The following is an 18,798-nucleotide window of genomic DNA, read 5'->3' as shown; positions in this document are numbered from 1 at the left end:
TATGTAAGAGACCAGCCAGAGGATGATGGAGATGGTAATGCAGGGGACAGAGGGATTTTGCCTGTCCCTGACACTCTGATCTTTTCTTCCACTTCCTTGAATTTTGCTTTGCAAAGATGTTCCCTCTCCAAAGCTCTACCTCCTTTATTATACCTGCTGTCCACCTCTGTGAGCAATGGGACAACCTACCACCTAGGCAAGAGCTTTAGGTGGGCTCCTCAACCTCTATGATGGTGTCAACCCTATGGCTCCTTCACTGAATTTGCAAGGTATAAAGATACACTCCCAATCACCAATTTAAAAAATCAGACTTCAGCATTTTAGAAATTTCTACTTTGATTCAGAAAATTATACTTTGCATAATTCGATCCTATCATAATCCAGGCAGAGTAGACAATCATGGGGCCACCTATTTAATTAACTCCTTCACACACTACAAGTTCCATCTCAGGGTCCAGGTAGATGACCAGAAGGTCTGCACTTCAGTCAAACAGCCCCTTTCATAGTCCCCTGTTTTTCCCTCGGCCTTAATGGACTGGTTTTCTATAGGCACTCCTAGTAGGTACATCCTGGTTCAATGCTCTGGTTCCTCCATTAACTTGCTGAGTGATGCTAGGCAACATGTCCCATCTTGATGTGCCTCAGATCCTTATTCATGGCAAAGTCTTCAGTCACTTTGTATATACAATGTGGCAAACATTTGTATCTCCAGGTGAGACTCTTCTGCTGAGCTCCAGGCCCACAGACCCAACTGCCCACTTGACATCTCTCCAGTGACTCAATAGCACCTCCATCCCAGCCTGTCTAGATCTAAACTCCTCGTCTTCTACTTCAAATCTGGCCTCTTCTTGTGCTCATTATCTTATTTAACATCATCACCACCCACTCAGACTGAGTATCAACAGAAAACAGAAGCTTCTGTATAAGTACCGTGTGCTAACTGGTTGCGCCACTGGAGCTTCAGAAAACAGAAGCTTCTGGACTAAGTCCTGGGATGCTTCAATGGTTAGAGGAGGAACAAAGAAAGAAGCATGAGAAGAAATTGCTGGGGAGGAAGGAGAAAAACCAGGAGAGTAGAAGTCAAACAAAGAAAGTATTTCAAGGACAGGCTACTGATAGGTCAATCATATAAACCCAGGATCAAACCTGGGTCTGGTTTCTTGGTAGCTGTGTACCCTTGAGCAAGTTACTTGAATTCTCTGAGCCTCAGTTTCCCTGACCTGCCTCAAAGTATTGTTAGGACTATGAAATGAAATGATGCATGGAAAGAGTGTTGTCCAGGAATTACTCACAAAATGTTAGCTAGTTGAATTGTTATCTATGTCTTCAACTTATCAAGGCTGCAGGTTTGAGCTGAGGAAAAAAAAAATTGGTCTCTAAGCTCAGTTTATTCTGCTACCTAGCAACTATATATTTACATTACCAACATCACTTCTTTATCCCTGATTACTTTAACAAGCACTTCCTAAGTGCCCTGTTGCAATTCAGGACCACCTGTGAGGTGCAGAGAACAATTCTATTTTCTTCTCAAGATGTACTGGCCTAGCATAAATTGTCAAAAGCAACTTCAGCTTTGTAGCTTCACTGAGGTTTCTTTGAAAGGGTGTTGAGAAAGAATGGCTGGGCCCACTCACAATGAAAGTAAAGGTCTATAGCTGATAAAATGCTGTCTCCACTTATTTACAATGGAAAGCTGAATCTATACAAATCAAGGAGAATATAAGTCCAGGTTCCAACAATATGCAAGGGCACCTAACACTGGGGTCACTCTAATTTCCAAATAGGTTGCCTCTCCTGGGAAGTGAATTTAAGCAGGCTACAAATCTAAGTCCCTTCCCAGGCAGGTTCCAGCTGCCATTTCAGCCATATCCCTGGCCACATGCTCTCAAAACAAAGCACCCTGTATTTCAAGCCCCCTTCCTCCAGCTTACCATCCCCCTTAAACCTCCGAGCCTTTGTCCCTTCTGTCTGGGACAATCTTTTTCTTGCGCCTCCTTCAAATCAAAATCCATTTCCTCACATGGATAGCACTGTCTAAGTCATGTAGGCAGAATTAATCACCTGCAAGCCTCTGATCAGCATTCCTGGGGCACTATACATGCCTTTTCTTGATCACTTATCACATTTATTGAAACTAATCCACTTACAAGTCTCCTCTTAGAGGACAGTCATATCCTGGAAGGCAGAGACCATCTTATTTATCTTTACAATCCCCACACTGCTTGGCATATAGTTGGTATTCAATGAATATTTAAAGGAACACCTCAGCTATTCCCATGACCAGGAGATGAAAAGGATAATTCAATTTGAGAGGGTTCAATTTGTGCAGAAATCAGATTGGGGGTCTACAGAAAATATTAAAGACAGACCAGTATTGACTGTATTTCATTCCTCTGAAGGAGATCATGGGACAAGGACCAGAGTGGTCAAAGCCCCCAATTCTAGCTCAGGTTTTGCTAGCCACTCAAGTGACATTGAGAAAACTCTCAGGGACTGAATTCTTAAGATGAGGAGGTTGGATCCAATGGTGTCTAGGACAGTTCTTAGTTCTGATGGTCCATTATGTCCCTTTTTGAGTCTAATATCCTTCTCTGCAACTTATCTGAACTCTTTAGTGTTTGTGATGGACAATTTGTCTACTTTCTCAGAGCTGCTTAAATCTCCATTTTGCATTTGCAAGGAATAAACAATTCCATTCAACTTTGGGTTGCCAGGAACTTAATAAGTATGTCCTTTAATCTGTCAGCCAAGTGGATGATTGCAAAATATTCAATAATCTCCATAAAATATTCAATAAAACTGTAGGCGGCAAGCTTGTAACATTCTATTCTTCTCCTAGATTCAATTTAATCCTGGAGCAACCAAAACATATAATTGTCCCTGCAAACAGAATTTCGTGCCTTAAAAAAAAAAATCCTCTCCACAATGTTCTATTGAGCTCCTGGTTTCACTGTGTGACTCGTGACTGCTTTTCCTTGTAAATTTCCACACCTTTCATTCTGATTTTTAGGTTGTTTACCATTCAGACAAAAGGAGAGAAAATTCCAGAGATGGTTGAGAAGGGATCCCTGGGTTTAAGGACCCTCATAGTTTACACACAGGCTTTAGCAGCTTTCAGGTCCAGCAGCTCAAAGTGCCAGTGTCTTCTTGGTGCATCGGCCTGAGAAGGGGAACATGAGCCTTTCTCTCCCAGTGTGCCTGCAACTGCACTATCAGAGACAATCCAGCACACAGAAGAACGAGGGCTTTGGAGTCTGGTGGCCCTGACAGTCCTGGGCTTTACTATGAGTCAGTGATTCTCCGGCTCGAACATGCATTAGCTTTGCTGGGACCCATACTTTGACAACCACTGCTTTGAGCAAAGGACTCAATGTCTGTCTGGAACTGAAAACCTTGGTTTCCTTCTCTATAAAGTGGGAGTGATAACACCTGTCCTACAGAAGGTGGTGGAGTGGAATGGTCTTGACTGCGGGCTTGGGGTGTCAGACAAACCCAGGGTTAAGTTCCAGCTTAAAAACCTGTCATTTAAAACTACAAAGCCTTGGGGAAGGTATAGCTCAGTGGTAGAGTGCACGCTTGGCATGCATGAGGTCCTGGGTTCGATTCCTAGTATCTCAATTAAAAAAAAAATTTAACTATGAAGACTTAGGCAAGCTCCTTATTATTTAAACCTCAGTTTCCTCACCTGTAAACCATCAGGAGTAATCTCAGCACTTATTTAATACTCCCAACATACCAATGAGATAAGATAATGCAGGTAAAACACTCAGCTGGAAATGGTCTCATAATTAATACTCAATAGATAATAATGGGTATTATGAATACTAACAATATAATAATTATTATATTTTGAGGCCCCAGACTGGGAGGATTAAGTGAACTCACTGGCTGGCATAACTAGAAATCAAAAATATCTCAGTATGCCTGGATAACAGGGTCAAAACAAACAAGAAGTCACAGTCTGTGACTTGAAATACAAAGTTTTTTACTTGGGCACCCCCCCCAAATAATCCTCAGCACGTCTGAATGAGGCACCCCTGGCTGGAAGTCATGAGCTCTGTATTAGGCAGATGTGCAGTAAACATTCAAACGTGAACAGCACATTCTGAACACAGATTTGGAAGAGGGTGAGGGTGATGGCAGCTCTCTGAGCTTCCAGTAATTTGGCCCAGCGTAGACTTGGGAACCACATGCTCCAGTGCCATGGACTAAATGGAGACAGATGTGCCAATCAAGATTTTGAACAGATTGGAAAGCAGAAATGTATACTGGAGAAGGTGGATAGCTGATGTGGGGGCTGCTTGGCCTGAAGGAAGGACCCACAGGACACACAGGTAGCTGCTGTCCGATTGCTGGGGGTGGGGGTGGAAGCTGCGGGAAGAGAAGGACTGATTTCATTACCCTGTGTGACACCAGAGGGCAGACAAGGGCCAGTATATAGTTGCTGACCAATCCATAGTTGTGTGCAAAACCAGGGATGGATGGATGGAAGTTACAGAGAGCAGATTTCAGCTCAAAAGAGGACAGAATTCATTACCAGAAGAGTTGGAATCAGATATGGGCTTGGAGCTAGTCCAGCTATTCATTCATTCATTCATTCATTCATTCATTCATTCAAACAATGAGTATCGGATGGGCCAGAGAGTTGGCGATTGGTCAGAGTACACAGTGGTCAGCAATCAGGGAGGGTCCACGAATCCATGCTTAGGATTTTAGCCTTTACCTGGGGGGCAACAAGGAGCCACTGAAGGATTTCAAGCAAAAGAAGGGAAAGTCAAGTTGGGGTACTGCAAAGATGGAACAGCAGAAATGTACGTCACTTCATTAAGATTAGGATTCCTTGTCTATGACATAAGGGTAGTAATTCCTACTTGGTTGCAGTGTTTTGAGGATTAGAGATAGTATGTGAACAGCACCTAGCAAAATGACTGTCCCAGAGAAGCTCCCAAACGAAGGGCAGGTACCATTAGCAACCTGTAACATCAAGTCCCGTCAGGTCCCTCATTTCCCCAGGGAAGGCCAAGGTCAGACCATTTCGCAGGGACCTATTTCTCCAGCTGGCTCACTGTCCTCCTGAAAGGGTTAAGGAATCTTCCTAAGGAGTTTACTATAACCCCAGCCAATCCCCACCACCTTTTTAAAGTCATGGTCTGTCTTCCCTATTTGAATTGCTTTAGTCACACATCACGTTTGTAAAATAATCAGGTGGAAATTTTGTCTGGTGCTCCCTACTGCCCACCCCATTTCTGCTAAACCATCTCTTGGGGTCTCAAGCTTGGATGTTCTCTGACCTGCCTGCAAGGAAACCCTCTTATGAGGTCTGTGGCTGAAAGACAGGGAGGGCCTCAGGTTTCAGGGCCCACCCCTCTCATCAGCAGCAAGTATCTCCTGAGGCTACTGTGCACAGACTTCTGTGTATATTTGTGGACACATTAGAGGTACAAAGTCAGGGGAAGGGCCCAGTGATTCTTTCTGCAGGCTGTTACTGCAGCCTCTGTCGGGCTGTGCAAAGATGCTCATTGTTGGACCATGTGTCTCCCACACCAGGCTGGAGCTCCCTCGGGGCAGGGGCTATTCCTTGCTCATCTCTCTGTATCTATTCCAAGGCTTGGTCCAGCTTAGGAAACCTGAGGATGACATGGGACCATCTGGTCTACAGCCCCACTTCCTAAGAAGCTCCTGGTGGGACAATTTCCACAGGCCCTTCCTGGACTACTGGGCAACTGCCTTCCTATGACAGGAGTTTCGGGCTCTGAAGTGGACAGAGGGACCAAGAGGAGGCCCGGTCCTCCCAGCCAGCAAGGCTATACACATTGATCTCCTTTCTCTCCTTCACCCTGCTTTGAGGTGGAGAAAAAAACTATAGGTTGGAACAACAACAAAAAAAAAACAACAAGATGCTTGGTTTTGAAAGTAGAACATCCAGTCTGAGGTCCAGACCTTACTATCTATATCATGTGACTTGAGGAAGATCTTCTAATATCTCAGAGGTGCAGTTTCCTCATCTGTAAATGGGCTTGATGATAAGCACACCTACTGTGGAGGGTTACTGTGAGGATGGATGAAGACGCCATGCTTGACCATGCTTATCACAGTGCCAGGCAGCTGGTGGGAATCTGACTGGCTCCGTGCCGGGTACCCAGACACAGGCTCTGGGCAGGACACTGTTGTGGTAGCAGCTTCTGCCCACGTGGCAGAAAAGCTGGCCGACCATCAGGAGAGGAGTAGAGCTCTCTCTCCCACCGAGCCATCAGCGGCCTCACTAGGTGAGCCCAATGCGTGGTGGGCTACATTCCCGGTACAGGAGAGGGAACAGGGGTTCCGGACTCAGATAATCCTATTTTGGCTTCCAATCCCATCCCCACCCTATGCGTGTGTGACTTTGGGCTTATTTACTCCAGTTCTCTGAAACTCAGTTTCCTCTTTTCCAAAATGGGAACAATATCTAATTTATAGGGTTCCTAGGAGGCTGAAGAGCAGGATTTATATAAAGCATACAGTCTAGCACGTCGTAGCTGCCAACAAAAGTGATCTTCCTATTTGGGCTTTTGCTACTAGAAAGTGTGGAGCCAAACTGGAATTTGAAAGTTGCATATTTAGATTATGTTTTAATATAATAGAATTATATTTTAAAATAACCTGGTCTTGACCTTATTGTCTTCTTTTTTGTTTCTCTTATCCTGATTATTTAATTCTCATATAGTTACTTTACTGTAGGTACTTTAATGAATGTTTTTCTAAATTCTTTGCAGCACTAAGCGGATAAAGCCTAACTGATATAAGGATAGACGGAGCCTTATTACGGCTTTGCAAATGCCTATGTGATTTGGGGCACGGAGCCTCTGTGAACCTCAGTTTCCTCATCTGTAGAACGGGGGTAATAACAAACCCACTAACTCTCTCACGGTGAAGGATTAAGGATCTACGGCTCCAGGGTTTTTCAAAAGGACTTCTGTAAACTACAAAAAACTTACAAGTAGAAATTGTCGTTGATTTTGAGACAATGCCCCATTTTATTCATCTTTGTAATTACATGCCTCCTCAAACTGTGCTCTAGACTTACAGCACAGGGACAAGTATGTAGTAAGTTCTGAGAAAATGGCCACTGAATCTCACCTCCAAGCCCTCAACCATGCCTGCCTCTTTACTTAGCAGACAGTGGGACGGCCCAGCATGTGATGCCCCTTAGAGATAAACTGCCTTCACCCACTGGACATGAATCCATTCGACACAATGAAAGCAAAAAAAAAAAAATAAAGACAGAGTTTACTAATAGCACCCAATGGGCAAGTGAGCCTGTGCAATGCCATCGCGGGAAGGGTGGACAGCCAAGCCCCATAGAATAGGAAACCAACAGCAATTTGTTTTGTAGCATTTTGATTTGGACTGAAAATGAACCAGGAGGGGATGAGACTATGAACAAAAGCTATAAAGAAGATTTAAGCACGAATATGAAAAGAAAGTGCCAGAAGACAAACCTAGAAAATGATCCCAGTGAGCAAAAAACCTCAGAAGAAAAAAAACAAAACACAACAATCAGGTACAAAGGGCAATAAGATCAAAATCAGATTACTTAATAAAAAGCATTTCTTTAAACTGAAAACAACGTATATTGGTTTTCCTTGAAATGTGACAGGCCCCCCTTTTTAAAGAACGCCAAAGGACTCCAGAGCAACAGCCCGCACCTGACAAAGCCCCCTCACGCCTGTATCCCAGAGGTCACTGGTCTGCTACAAAGCTGGGAGGCTTGATTGAATGGATGTTGCAGAACTTAGCAGTCTCTTGGAATAGAAAACCCAGGGAGACAAACCTACACAGTGAGATGCAGAGTTTGAATCAGGCCAGGGCCCACCAGTTCAATAATGAAATAATTGCTCAGGGCATGTTACTCTGTCATTTTTTCCAATGTGACGTCTATGCTTGGCTCTGCCTCTCTCAGTGCTTCCTCAACATGTGCGAGTCATCTCAGGGCCTCCTAGAGATGCCGATGCAGAAGCCAGACAGTCACTTTTCTAATGCCACGAAAACAGATTCAATTTTACATACATCAGGGTGATTTCAGAAGCAATTTCTGCATCTCCAGTGTAAGCATTACTTACCTTTTTTTCCCCCCTCAAATCTCATCCCAGTGGCTCCATGGAGCATTTTAAAAGGTACCTGATGCCTTTCAGGGCATTCAGAAGAATCCCCAGAGCATGTTTGTGGCTCTAGCCTGAGGACAGCAGATGCATAGAGAGAATTCTAAAATAGTCATTGATTCAAACAAATGCAAAATTTCTTAATAACTGAGTATAATGTCAATTGAAAATTTTCCATCTTTTAAAAAGCAGTATTAAAACAAACGTATATACAATATGCACATACAAGTCTTTGTCTATACACGTGCATGTCTGTGTGCATATGTATGCGTGGATATAAACAGAAAGCACACACATATCATTCTTGGAAAGAGTGTGTCTGGACTTTAAAACACCTAATTAGTTTTTACTGGGTATGATGCCTCTTCCTCTTGCTGGCCAATCTACCTCAGTCTTGGGCATTTTCATACTAAGTGTCTAAGTTTTAAATGGAGGTGATATTTGCCCTTAAGATCAGAAAGCTTAAGATCAAATACCTATGATTTCGGAGTCACAAAGTTTGTCATGTGTCTTTGGCATTCAGAGTCCTCCCAGGACATGTTTACAAATGGAAAGAAGTGTGCACGTGAGCCTGGCCTGGACAGGAAAGGTTTTAGATGAATGGGTACCACTCAGCCAGCACGTGTTATCCGCTAGGCTTGCTAGTGAACTTTCTTGCCCCTGGGCTAAAAGCAGGAGAGTCAGTGACAAATTAACACAGCCGGAGGCTCAGAGGGCTCAGATGAGCCTTGAAGGTCAAACCAAGCCCAGTTCCTCGCCAACCCCTATTCTGCCACTCCTGGCCTATGTCAGCATCCTCTTTTCCTGGACACTTGGGAATGACTGAATCCCAGAATTTCCTGGACGGAGAACAGAAAAAGAACTGGCTTCGTGATTAGGCAGCCTGCAAACTTGCTCTGTTCTCCAAGAAAAATGGACGTTAAATATTTGCTCATGAAATAACCAGTATGTGCTATTATACTTTGCCTTTAAAAACCATTTCTCGACCTTAAGAAGTGCCCAAACTTAACACCCACAATAGTGGGCAAACTGACAGCACATGTCTCCGGAAACGACGCAAAGGGAAGTACGAACACAACATCACCTGCACAGCTTCCTTTGCCAAAACGTTTAACCTGAGTGTGATCAGGATGGAAAAAACAAAACAAATCTGGACTTTGGCACATTCTGTGGGACAACATGCCTAGACTTTTTTAAAATGTCAGCATCCTGATAGAAAAACTAAAGGTGGGTGAACTGTCGCAGGTGAAAGGTGATGAAGAGACGTGGTGGCCAAACACAAGGTGGATTCAAAAAACAGTAACAACACGAGAAGACATTTTAGGGCCATGGCAGAAATTCAGCTACGGACTGGTTTATCACAGACTGAAACAAGGTTACGTTTCTTGGGTAAAATAATTTTACTGTGGTTATGTTGAAGAGCTGCCCTAGTTCTCAGGAAACACATGTTGAATTCTCTGGAGATGGAGTGTCATGGTGTCTGAAACTTACTTCTAAGTGGTTGAGAAAATTATATATATATGTAGTATGAGTATATATACACATACACACACTCACACACACACACACACCAGAGACAGAAAGTGCAAATATTGCAAAATGTGAACAATTGGCGAATCTAGGTAAAGGGTAAATGAGTATTCATCTTACTATTTTTTTCAGTCTTTTTATAGGTTTAAAATGCATCTCTCTTTCCCAAGGCAGCACATCAATATTTGAAAAGAGCTTCTGCCTCTCTCAAGGTTCAGCGTTCTTAACCAGGGTGCCTATAAGCACCCCCTGAATGGCTTTTACAAAATCCTCATCCCTCATTCCCCACCCCACCTCTCATCCCCCCAGGAGATTTTGATTCAGCAGGTAAGGTGAGGGCCCAGGCATTGTATTTTGAAAAATCTCCTCAGGGAGTTTCTGTGCTGCACTTGGGGTGAGGAGTCAGGGGTCTGAGCTACCCTCAGATCCTGGATCCAGAAGGAAGCATCTGCGTAACTGTAGGAAGTTCGGCCAAGCACACGGGGCCTTGGATGCCTCATCTGTAAAATGGGAGCAGTCATACTCAGTATCTGACACGGCTGTGGGGAGGACGAAAGTGGTCCCCGTGTACCTGCCCCTTCCTACGTCCTCTCCTAGGTCCGCACCATCCCCAGCTGATCTCACATGAGTGATTTTCACAACATAGGATTTCTTCCCTCCTCCCCTTGCTACTGGCACAGCGTGGGGAGGACATTTGTCTCTGCTCATAAGCCTTTAGGTTTTACGCATTCCCCACTTTGGAGCAGAGGCTGGGGAATCTAGCATTTTTATGCAATCCAGGAAAAGAAATGGCTTTCAGAAAGTTTAAGAGCAAAAGTCAGCTCATTTGAGTCTGATCACCAAGGTGGCTTTAGGTTACTAGTCTTGAGGCTCTCCTTTGGATGAGGGTGAACCCTGAAATGAGAGCCGCTTCTGTTAGCTTGGGACCTTGTGTTAACTCTGCAGGAGGACGCTGGTGCTCTTAACTGAATGCCACCTGGCTCACTGGCTGTGGCCTTCAACTGGCCAAGGCTTGGAAGGCATGGCTTCCGGGTCTGAATATGTTCCTCACCAGCCACGGGACTTCGGAGAAGTTGCTTTTCTGAGCTTCAGTTTCCTAAGCTGAGAAAGGGAGCCAGCCATGACCCGTGACTCATCTAACCCGCTGCGGTGTACGTGCAACACTGTTTTGAAAACTGTCAGACACTCAATTCGGTATGCCATGTTTTCCTCCTTAGGGCCATACCATGTCCTCCTCCTCCTCCTTCTTTAATTTTTTTTTTTTTTACCATGGTTAGCTTTAACCTGCCTCTATGTACATAAGCAGCAGTTAAGATGGCTTGCCCCCATTTCCATCCGCTTTGAGGTTAAATTCTCCTTTTCACCTTGGGGTGGGCAGCTCCAAGCCTTTGCCAGGGAGCACCTTCATCCTGGACCATTCAGGGAAGCATCCAGACCCCACATCCTATAGCATCTGACACTGAGGGGTCAACAGTTGAGGTACCAGGGTCAAGCTGGACCATGGATGTCCCCTTCCCCTTAGTTGGCTCAACTCACTGAATCCGTTAACGTCCTGTGAGCTGGAGGAGAAGCCTTCATCGTGGCGGCTGGTGCTGAGCTTGGTGGTGGGTTTGTCGGCCGAGGCCACAGGTCCCATCTCCCTCTGAGCTCCACTCTGGGTCTCCTTCTGCTTCTTGGCCAGCTTCCTTTGGGACATGTGCAAGGGGAAAAATCACAGTCAGATGGTGACAGTTGCTTTAATAAGCACTGGAAGATCAGATTGCTCTCTTTCCCCACCAGTCATCCTCAACCCCCAAACCTGGTCCCTTCTCCAGAAATAGAGTCAAGGCAGGTCCGCCAATGTCCAGGTGGAATGAACCTCAGTCTACCTGAAACCGTTAATAGCCTCCATTTGCTCAGAAATTTGAGACTCATCGTGCCTCATCCCGACAATGGGTTTTTTTCAGTTGAGCTTAAAATGGGAAATCAATGAGATCTGCACATTTCTGTTACTCTCCCTTCAAAGGGAAGAAGAGGCCAAGTGGGTCTCTCTGTTCCTTTGAGTCTGAAGGAGATTCAAAATCAAGTCTGGCCTCTTCCAGGGATTAAAGCAATGAAATAACCCACTAAACAATGGTGCACTGAAGTCAGGGCTGGTGGTTGGCAGTGGGTGAGGGTGGAGGTCAGTTAGTCTTGTAACTCAAAAGTAGAACAATTATTCCCATAGTGGAACCTCAGAGCCAGACAGGCATTTACAATGATGATGATGATGATGACGGAGAGCCATGGTGCTCAAACTGGTGCAAGAGAGAACCACTTGGAGAGCTGAAAAGGCACATGGCTCCTAGGTCCATAGAAAGGGGAGAGGGACTGGAACTTTGCACGGCCACCAAGTTCCCCAGGTGATTCTGACATGAACCACTGGGGGTTGCAACCATCAGCTTTGGCATCAGGCAGACCTGGGCTCAAATCCTACCTCTAACACTGCAGCCACATGACCCAGGGCAAGTTCCCAAACCTCTTTAGGTCCTGAACTCTTCCTCTGTCTACTGTCGTAAGTTAACAAGCCAGCCTCACGGGGTTGTGAGGATTAAATGAGATAACGCTCACCCAGCACAGTGCCTGGCACACAGTGAACACGTAACACATGGCAGCCGCTATTCTTGTTTTTGTATCATCTCTACTAGTCCAGCTAGCTACCCTCCATGGCCAGAAGCCTCCCTCCCACAGTCCCACTGTGGAATCCCATCTCCCCCTGGATTATATCCAGTGATGGAGACCGTGGCATCTCACCAGGAGGCTGCGGGTTAAAAAGTTGTTTGCATGGATTTGAAATCTACTCCTCTAAAATTTTAACTGAAGGGTCTTAGGTTTATTGTCAGAGATATAAAAACATGACTAACCCACTTGCATGTGACAGTTTGCCAAATATTTCTTAAAACCCAGCACGATGCCTCTGCATTTACCCAACATTTATGCGTCTATACACAGTAATTATGTTCCTGCGATGCACAGGGCTACGGGTTGTACGGTAAACGTCTTGAGGGTCACTTCTTCCAGGTACCTTGCTCAATTTTTCAGTCTCAGCTTCAAATCTTGGTCACTTCTATTTCAACACAGAAAGAACACATGTCCCAGGGAGGTCAAATTCAGCACATGTGGGAAATTGCCGAAGTTGAGCCCACATGATCACGAAATAGGCAGTTTCAAGAGATAACGACCCCCCTGTCAGAGGAGGCATTAAACGCAAGGATGAGCGGGGACTTTGAAGTGTTTTAGAGACTGACGTCGAGGACCAGTTCTAGTTTGACCGTGCTCTCCCTCACATGGCCTTTATCTAGGTGGAGACTGCACGGAAGAATGGCAGATGGCACACTCGAAGGAGGAGAGTTTATGCATCAAAGGACTGTTGACAAAGTGAGAAGGTGTGATACCGTGACAGGAGAGCTGTTCACCACCTGTAGGTCCAGGGGCACAAACAGAGGAAGCAGTGACCAGAACCTAAAACGGGTCACGAAGAGGAGGCCAACTGTACAGCAGCAGCAGCCTTCTCCCCAGGGATCCAGCCAGTCCTGGATGACCTCACGGGGAAGGAACCAGAGGCATAAGCTCTCTGACTGCATCGTCCCCTCCTCCTCTGACCTCCTAGAGGGGCTCTCATGAGCTGAACCCAACTGGAAGCCAAAAGCATGGCATCCACACAGATCTTGCTCTGTAAGCAGAGAGCAGCGCGGAGGAGCGTGGAGAGTGAGTCTAGATCCAGGAAATTCTAAGAAAAGAAGAGCTTTCGTTGCCCACAATTTGAAGACAAATGCAACCTAAAATGGGGTTCCTCGTCGTTGTCTTCTTTTTATGTTCCATTGGCCTGAGGAAGGAAGGGCACTCAGGAGTAGAAGTGCATCTTTCGGTTATAATGGTTTAACCACAGGCACGCTGGTCGTTTAGTGAAACCATCCCAGAGAGAGAGAAAAACACGAGGCAGGCATGGGACCAGTCGGGCCCCTTCTCACCGTCGGCAGGCAGGCCGACAGCGGGCGGGGTGGGGGACACGAATGAAAGAAGAGCGAGTAATTCTGCTGCTGATGGCATTTCAAAGTCTGAGTCTTCATCTATTATCAAAAAGGAGTGTGTTTAAAAATGTATATGTGACCTTCTTAATCATAAATCTGGAAAGATATACAGCAGATCCTCTGCCCCCATCTGAGTCCTGCTCACACTGCCCCAGCAGGAACTAAAAGGAAATCCGATAAGGGAGTTAACTTTCAAGCTATAAACGAGTGTGTACTGGGGGCTCTGATATTTCCTAAGGGCAGAACTCCCAACTCATCCCATTCTGTTCAGGGTAAAATAATACGGAGAGAGTTGTCTTAGGCACAAATCACTGGTTTCCAAAGGAATAATTCTAAAAAGGCCTTGCCGTATCGATGAGAAATGGCATTTTACAGAAATGTTTGGGTAGCTCTGAACACCTGGGTTAAAACATTTTAAGAATTGAGCTTCTCCAAAACATATAGATATTTAAAAATTAGACAACTGAGTTGTAAAAACTCAGGTATACGACATTCTTTTGTGTGTGTGTCATGTAACAGGTTTTATTTTTTTAACATTTTTTTATTGATTTATAATCATTTTACAATGTTGTTTCAAATTCCAGTGTAGAGCACAATTTTTCAGTTATACATGAACATATATATATTCATTGTCACATTTTTTTTTCTGTGAGCTACCATAACATCTTGTATATATATTCTTAGTTTTTAGCCAAAGGTTCATGGGAGGGGGTGACAATGCTACATAAAATTTAAAAAGATGAGGACAGGTGCTTCAGCAATAGGTAAACACAGCTACAACATGGGAATGGAGGGAATAAAGAAGGAGATAAAACACAAAACCATAATCTGCGATTTTTCCTTTATAAGAATTCAAAATTTAAGTATTAAAAAACCCTCTCAGAAATTCAGGAAAAAAACATATTCATTCCTATACTCGTAGAGTTTAGTTGATTCATCTCCCTTTTATTTTTTTCCCTTAAGAGAGGGGGAATATCCAAACTCGTGACTAGGGCCTACAAGACACTCAGCCTACAGCTCCAGGATTCAACTCAGCCTTTCCTTCCACACGCACCTCCTTTCAGGAGACATCACCTGCCTCATCCCCCTCTCTGCACCATTCCTCAATACCCTCTACTCCTTAATGTGCCCCCATTCTTCTCCCCTGGCCACCCACTCTTCACCCTTCAAGGCTCAGTGGCATTCAAATGTCACGTCTTTGAGGTTTCCTCTTGCTCTCCTACACAGACGTGTGGTTCTCTCTCCTTGGTTGACTCACCCATTGAACACGTATTTATTTAGTACCTACATATATCAGTCTCTGCTGGATGTAAGAAGGTCATAGTGTCAGACACCAGACACGGCCTTGACTTTCACAGAACACAAGAGATGAATGGCCAAGACAGGCATTAAACAGATAAATACAGAAATCAATACACAATCACAAAGGTGAAGAAACGCAAGAAGGAAAACTACATAAGGCAACGAGAGAGCAGCAAATATCCCGCCTGAACCCCAGGAGATTGAGGAAGGCCTTGCTGCCATGTCAGCTAAGCACTTGACAGGTTCAATTGCAGTCATTCGACTCTCCTACCCACGAAGGCAAGAACCTCTTGGGTGAAGGGCTTTCAACTTCTTGCACCTATTCCAATTTCTTGCTGAGTGTCTGGCACACAGCCGGTGCTCAATAAATTTGTTGTACAAATTTCTATTTAAAAGTCTACAATTTGAAGTGTAGATAAGACTGTCATCCTACTCTGACTGCAAATTATAACCACTTGAAAAAAAGATACATATAAGGAAAGAGGAAGAAAAACCTGCATGAAATTAGTTTGTGACCTGAAGTATTTCTACTTAACGAATATTTTTGGCTAAGAACTTAGCATTTCCTTCCTGTGGCTGTCACAGAACTCCTGGGATGTTTGCAGAATTGATGGGATGTTCACAGAAGTCAGGGACGTTTTTTCCCCCTCACAGCCCACAGAAGAGCTATAAACTATAGAATGTTTTAAAAAAAAAACTCATTAAGACAGTCACATGATAAATGGGATGATAACATAACTCATAGAATCCTCAGATCCCTCAAGGGTGGTGACTTCCTCGAACTTGGAATTTTTTTTTTCTAGTTGTTTGAGATTCCTGCCAATTGGGTCCCACGATTTCACCAGCAGGGGGTACCAAAAGCTGTTCAAAAGACAGCATTGCACAAGCCTATCCATTCCTCTGCAGGGACATTTCTAGAGCTGAAGAATGCTTTAAGATATAGCAATCCAGAGTCTAACGGCTTCTGACAGGTTGGAACCTTGTGACGTGGCCCCTGGTCTTTTTCCTTCCAACAGATCACTCGGAGGTCTCCCCAACCTTTGCTTGTGAGTTGAGTGAAGGTAGGTGGCATGGGACGTGCCCACGATGGACCATGAGTTCCATGATTTATTCTGAGCACCACCCTTTATAAGGGAGGGTGGCAGATGGGATGGTTCAAGAGAGGACTGTGGGTCTGTGGAAGGTTCTGAAGTCATGCTACAAGAGGAGCAGGAAGAGAGTCTGAAACAAACAGGGACATTTCTCACGGAGAGGAAATATTCAAGAATGCTCTCTTCACACATCTGATGTGTCTGGCTCTGTGTGGCCCTGGTGGGTGGAGTTAGAACCAGGTGGGCTTGACACATGGCAGACATTTCTAGCAAAGTAGAATAGCCTGGGTCTCTTTCAGTAGTGCCCAGTGCTCGAATTGCCCTTCTTTGGCAACCTTCTCTTCACCTTTAAAGGACCAACTCAAGGCCCCTTACTCTTAGAAGTCTTCATCTCCTCCCCAAAGTTAGTAGTTTCGTTCTCTTTGTACATTAATTTGTTGGAAAAATATTTAATGGGCACCTACTTTGTACCCCTGGCTGTTAGGAGGAGACCATGATGTGAAAAAGCCAGACACAACCCCTGCTCTGTTTATACTTTTGGAAGGAATGAGCTCCCCATTATTGGAGGAGTTCAAGTAGAGACTGAGAAGCCACTTGTCAGAGAGGTGGTAGGACATTCCAGCATCTGGATTCTGCAAAATCATTGAATGTGTGGGCTGAGGGATAGTGTTGGGGGTTCCACTTTGGGCTCTTCCCTGCCTGTGAAGAGCCATGCCCACTCTCCAGGGGAGACCCTGATCAGGCATGCCTTCCCTTCCCCATAGTGCTCGTTCCCTGACCTGCCCTTCACAGGCATCTCTGGACAGACTTTCCTGGGAAAACACAAAGACTGGAAACCTGTAGCCAGAGCGGTATCTCAGCCTAAAGGAGGTGGACAAAGAAAACACAGCTTAAAAGCCAGCACTGCACTCAGTGAAGTCTGGCTGTTTCTGTGCTGACATGACTGGGTCTCTAATTAAATCTACTCACCAGAACTGGAAGGGAACTGCCTACCATCTCATTTTACGGAAGAAACTGAAGACTGGACAGAGGAGGGGCTTAGCCAAAGCATGAAACACATCAGTGGAAGCCATGGGATCCTCACCATGCTTTCTGCCTGCCAGCTCAGGACACCTGTTCCAACTTTCCTCCATCTCTCCTTTTCGGGATAAAATTAGAAGTGCAAATTCAGTCCATGGTAACGATTCTAGTCACTCATGAACACAGCAAAGCCTCATGAATCCAAACCCCACTAACTCAGAATGACCCTAATAACCGAGGCAGAGGCTGGGCTACAGGACGTCAGCGTTGATAATGTAAACGAGGACATGGAAGAGTGCAGGATTTAAAGGAGAACACACCACTTTCTCTTCTCTCGGAGGCAGGGTGACACAGCGGTCTGCACGTCAGCTTTAGTGCCAGACAGCCTGGCGTCGAAACCTGGCTCCACCTCAGGCTCGCTGCGTGAGCTCTCGCAAGCTACTCTTTCCTCTGCGTGTCCGTTTCCTCCCGTCTGTAGAACTACAGGTAACAGTAGTGTTCCCTGCGAAGGTGCTTGTGAGATTAAATGGTATGTGGCTACCAAAGCATTTTCCCCAGCGCATGGGACACGGTGAGCACTCCATAAATGCTCTCTGGTAATCTTTCAGATATAGGAAAACAGCCACGTGAATTTAAATGGCCTCGTAATTTGTTAAATATGAATCCTCTAAAACAGATGCCCTGAAGAATGGCTTTCCTCTAAAAACATTCCTTCTTTGATGTAGTCTAGAGCTGTGCTTCTCAACCTTGGCTGCACAAATCATTTGGGGGAGCTTTAAAAGTTACTGAAGAGATTCTAAGTTAATGGGTCTGGGGTGCAGCCTGGGCATCTGGGGTTTTAGAAGTTCTCCAGGTGGTGGTAATTTATCACCAAGCTTGAGCACCCCTGACATAGAACACTGGTTCTCCAAGTATGCTCCGGACCAGTAGCATCAGCTTCACCTGGGAACTTACTCGAAATGCAACTTCTCTGGCCCCACCCTTGACCTACTGAATCAGAAACTCCAGATGATTAATATGCACTCCAGGCAATTTGAACGCATGATGAAGTCTGAGAACTCGACTGTGGAGAACCTACTCTTCAGCTGATGAGAATTAGTGAGGAGTCCCTAAGATGTGCCATCAGTGACCGTGGAAGACCAGGAGGGAGGAGACCTGGGTGCTGGCTCTAAATATCTTACGAGGTTACCTGGGACATGCCCTTTCCCCTTTCTGGATATTGAGCTCACTATAATGGGGGGAGTTGGCATCTAAGAACCATGGCAAGAAGTGATGCTTTTTAAATGACTCTTACTGTGCTATACAGAAGAAATTTATCTTTTATCTAGTTTATATACAGTGAGTGGTTAATATTTGCAAATCTTGGACTCCCAATTTATCCCTTATCATCCACTTTCCCCGTGGTAATCATAAGTTTGTTTACTATGTCTGAGTCTGCTTCTGTTTTGTAGATAAATTCATTAGTATCTTCTTTTTTCTTTTCTTTTTTTTAGATTCCACATATGAGTGATATATGTATGGATATGTATGACTGAAACATTATGCTGTACACCAGAAATAGACACATTGTGATTGACTATACTTCAATAAAAAAATAATAAAGATTCCTCCAACTTTGGGAAAAAAAAAAGAGTATTACAGGTTGAGTTGTGTTCCCCTAAAAGATAT

The 18,798-nt window shown here is 44.7% G+C and overlaps 1 protein-coding gene across 8 annotated transcripts in view; it reads right to left on the bottom strand.

Annotated features, from left to right (window-relative positions):
• The window catches only part of PTPRT (protein tyrosine phosphatase receptor type T), a 939,599-nt gene that overhangs the window by 103,498 nt on the left and 817,303 nt on the right, over window positions 1-18,798 (bottom strand). For all 8 annotated transcript variants that reach the window (XM_031433788.2, XM_031433792.2, XM_064475672.1 and 5 more), the window contains one exon: window positions 11,205-11,353. In XM_031433788.2, coding sequence (XP_031289648.2) covers window positions 11,205-11,353 — 149 coding nt within the window. The remainder of the gene's footprint in view (window positions 1-11,204; window positions 11,354-18,798) is intronic.

The sequence above is a fragment of the Camelus dromedarius genome, chromosome 18, assembly GCF_036321535.1.
Source record: "Camelus dromedarius isolate mCamDro1 chromosome 18, mCamDro1.pat, whole genome shotgun sequence".
Classification (NCBI taxonomy): domain Eukaryota; kingdom Metazoa; phylum Chordata; class Mammalia; order Artiodactyla; family Camelidae; genus Camelus; species Camelus dromedarius.
Note: the sequence above shows the minus strand (reverse complement) of the source record. Positions and strands in the feature narration are given on the sequence as shown.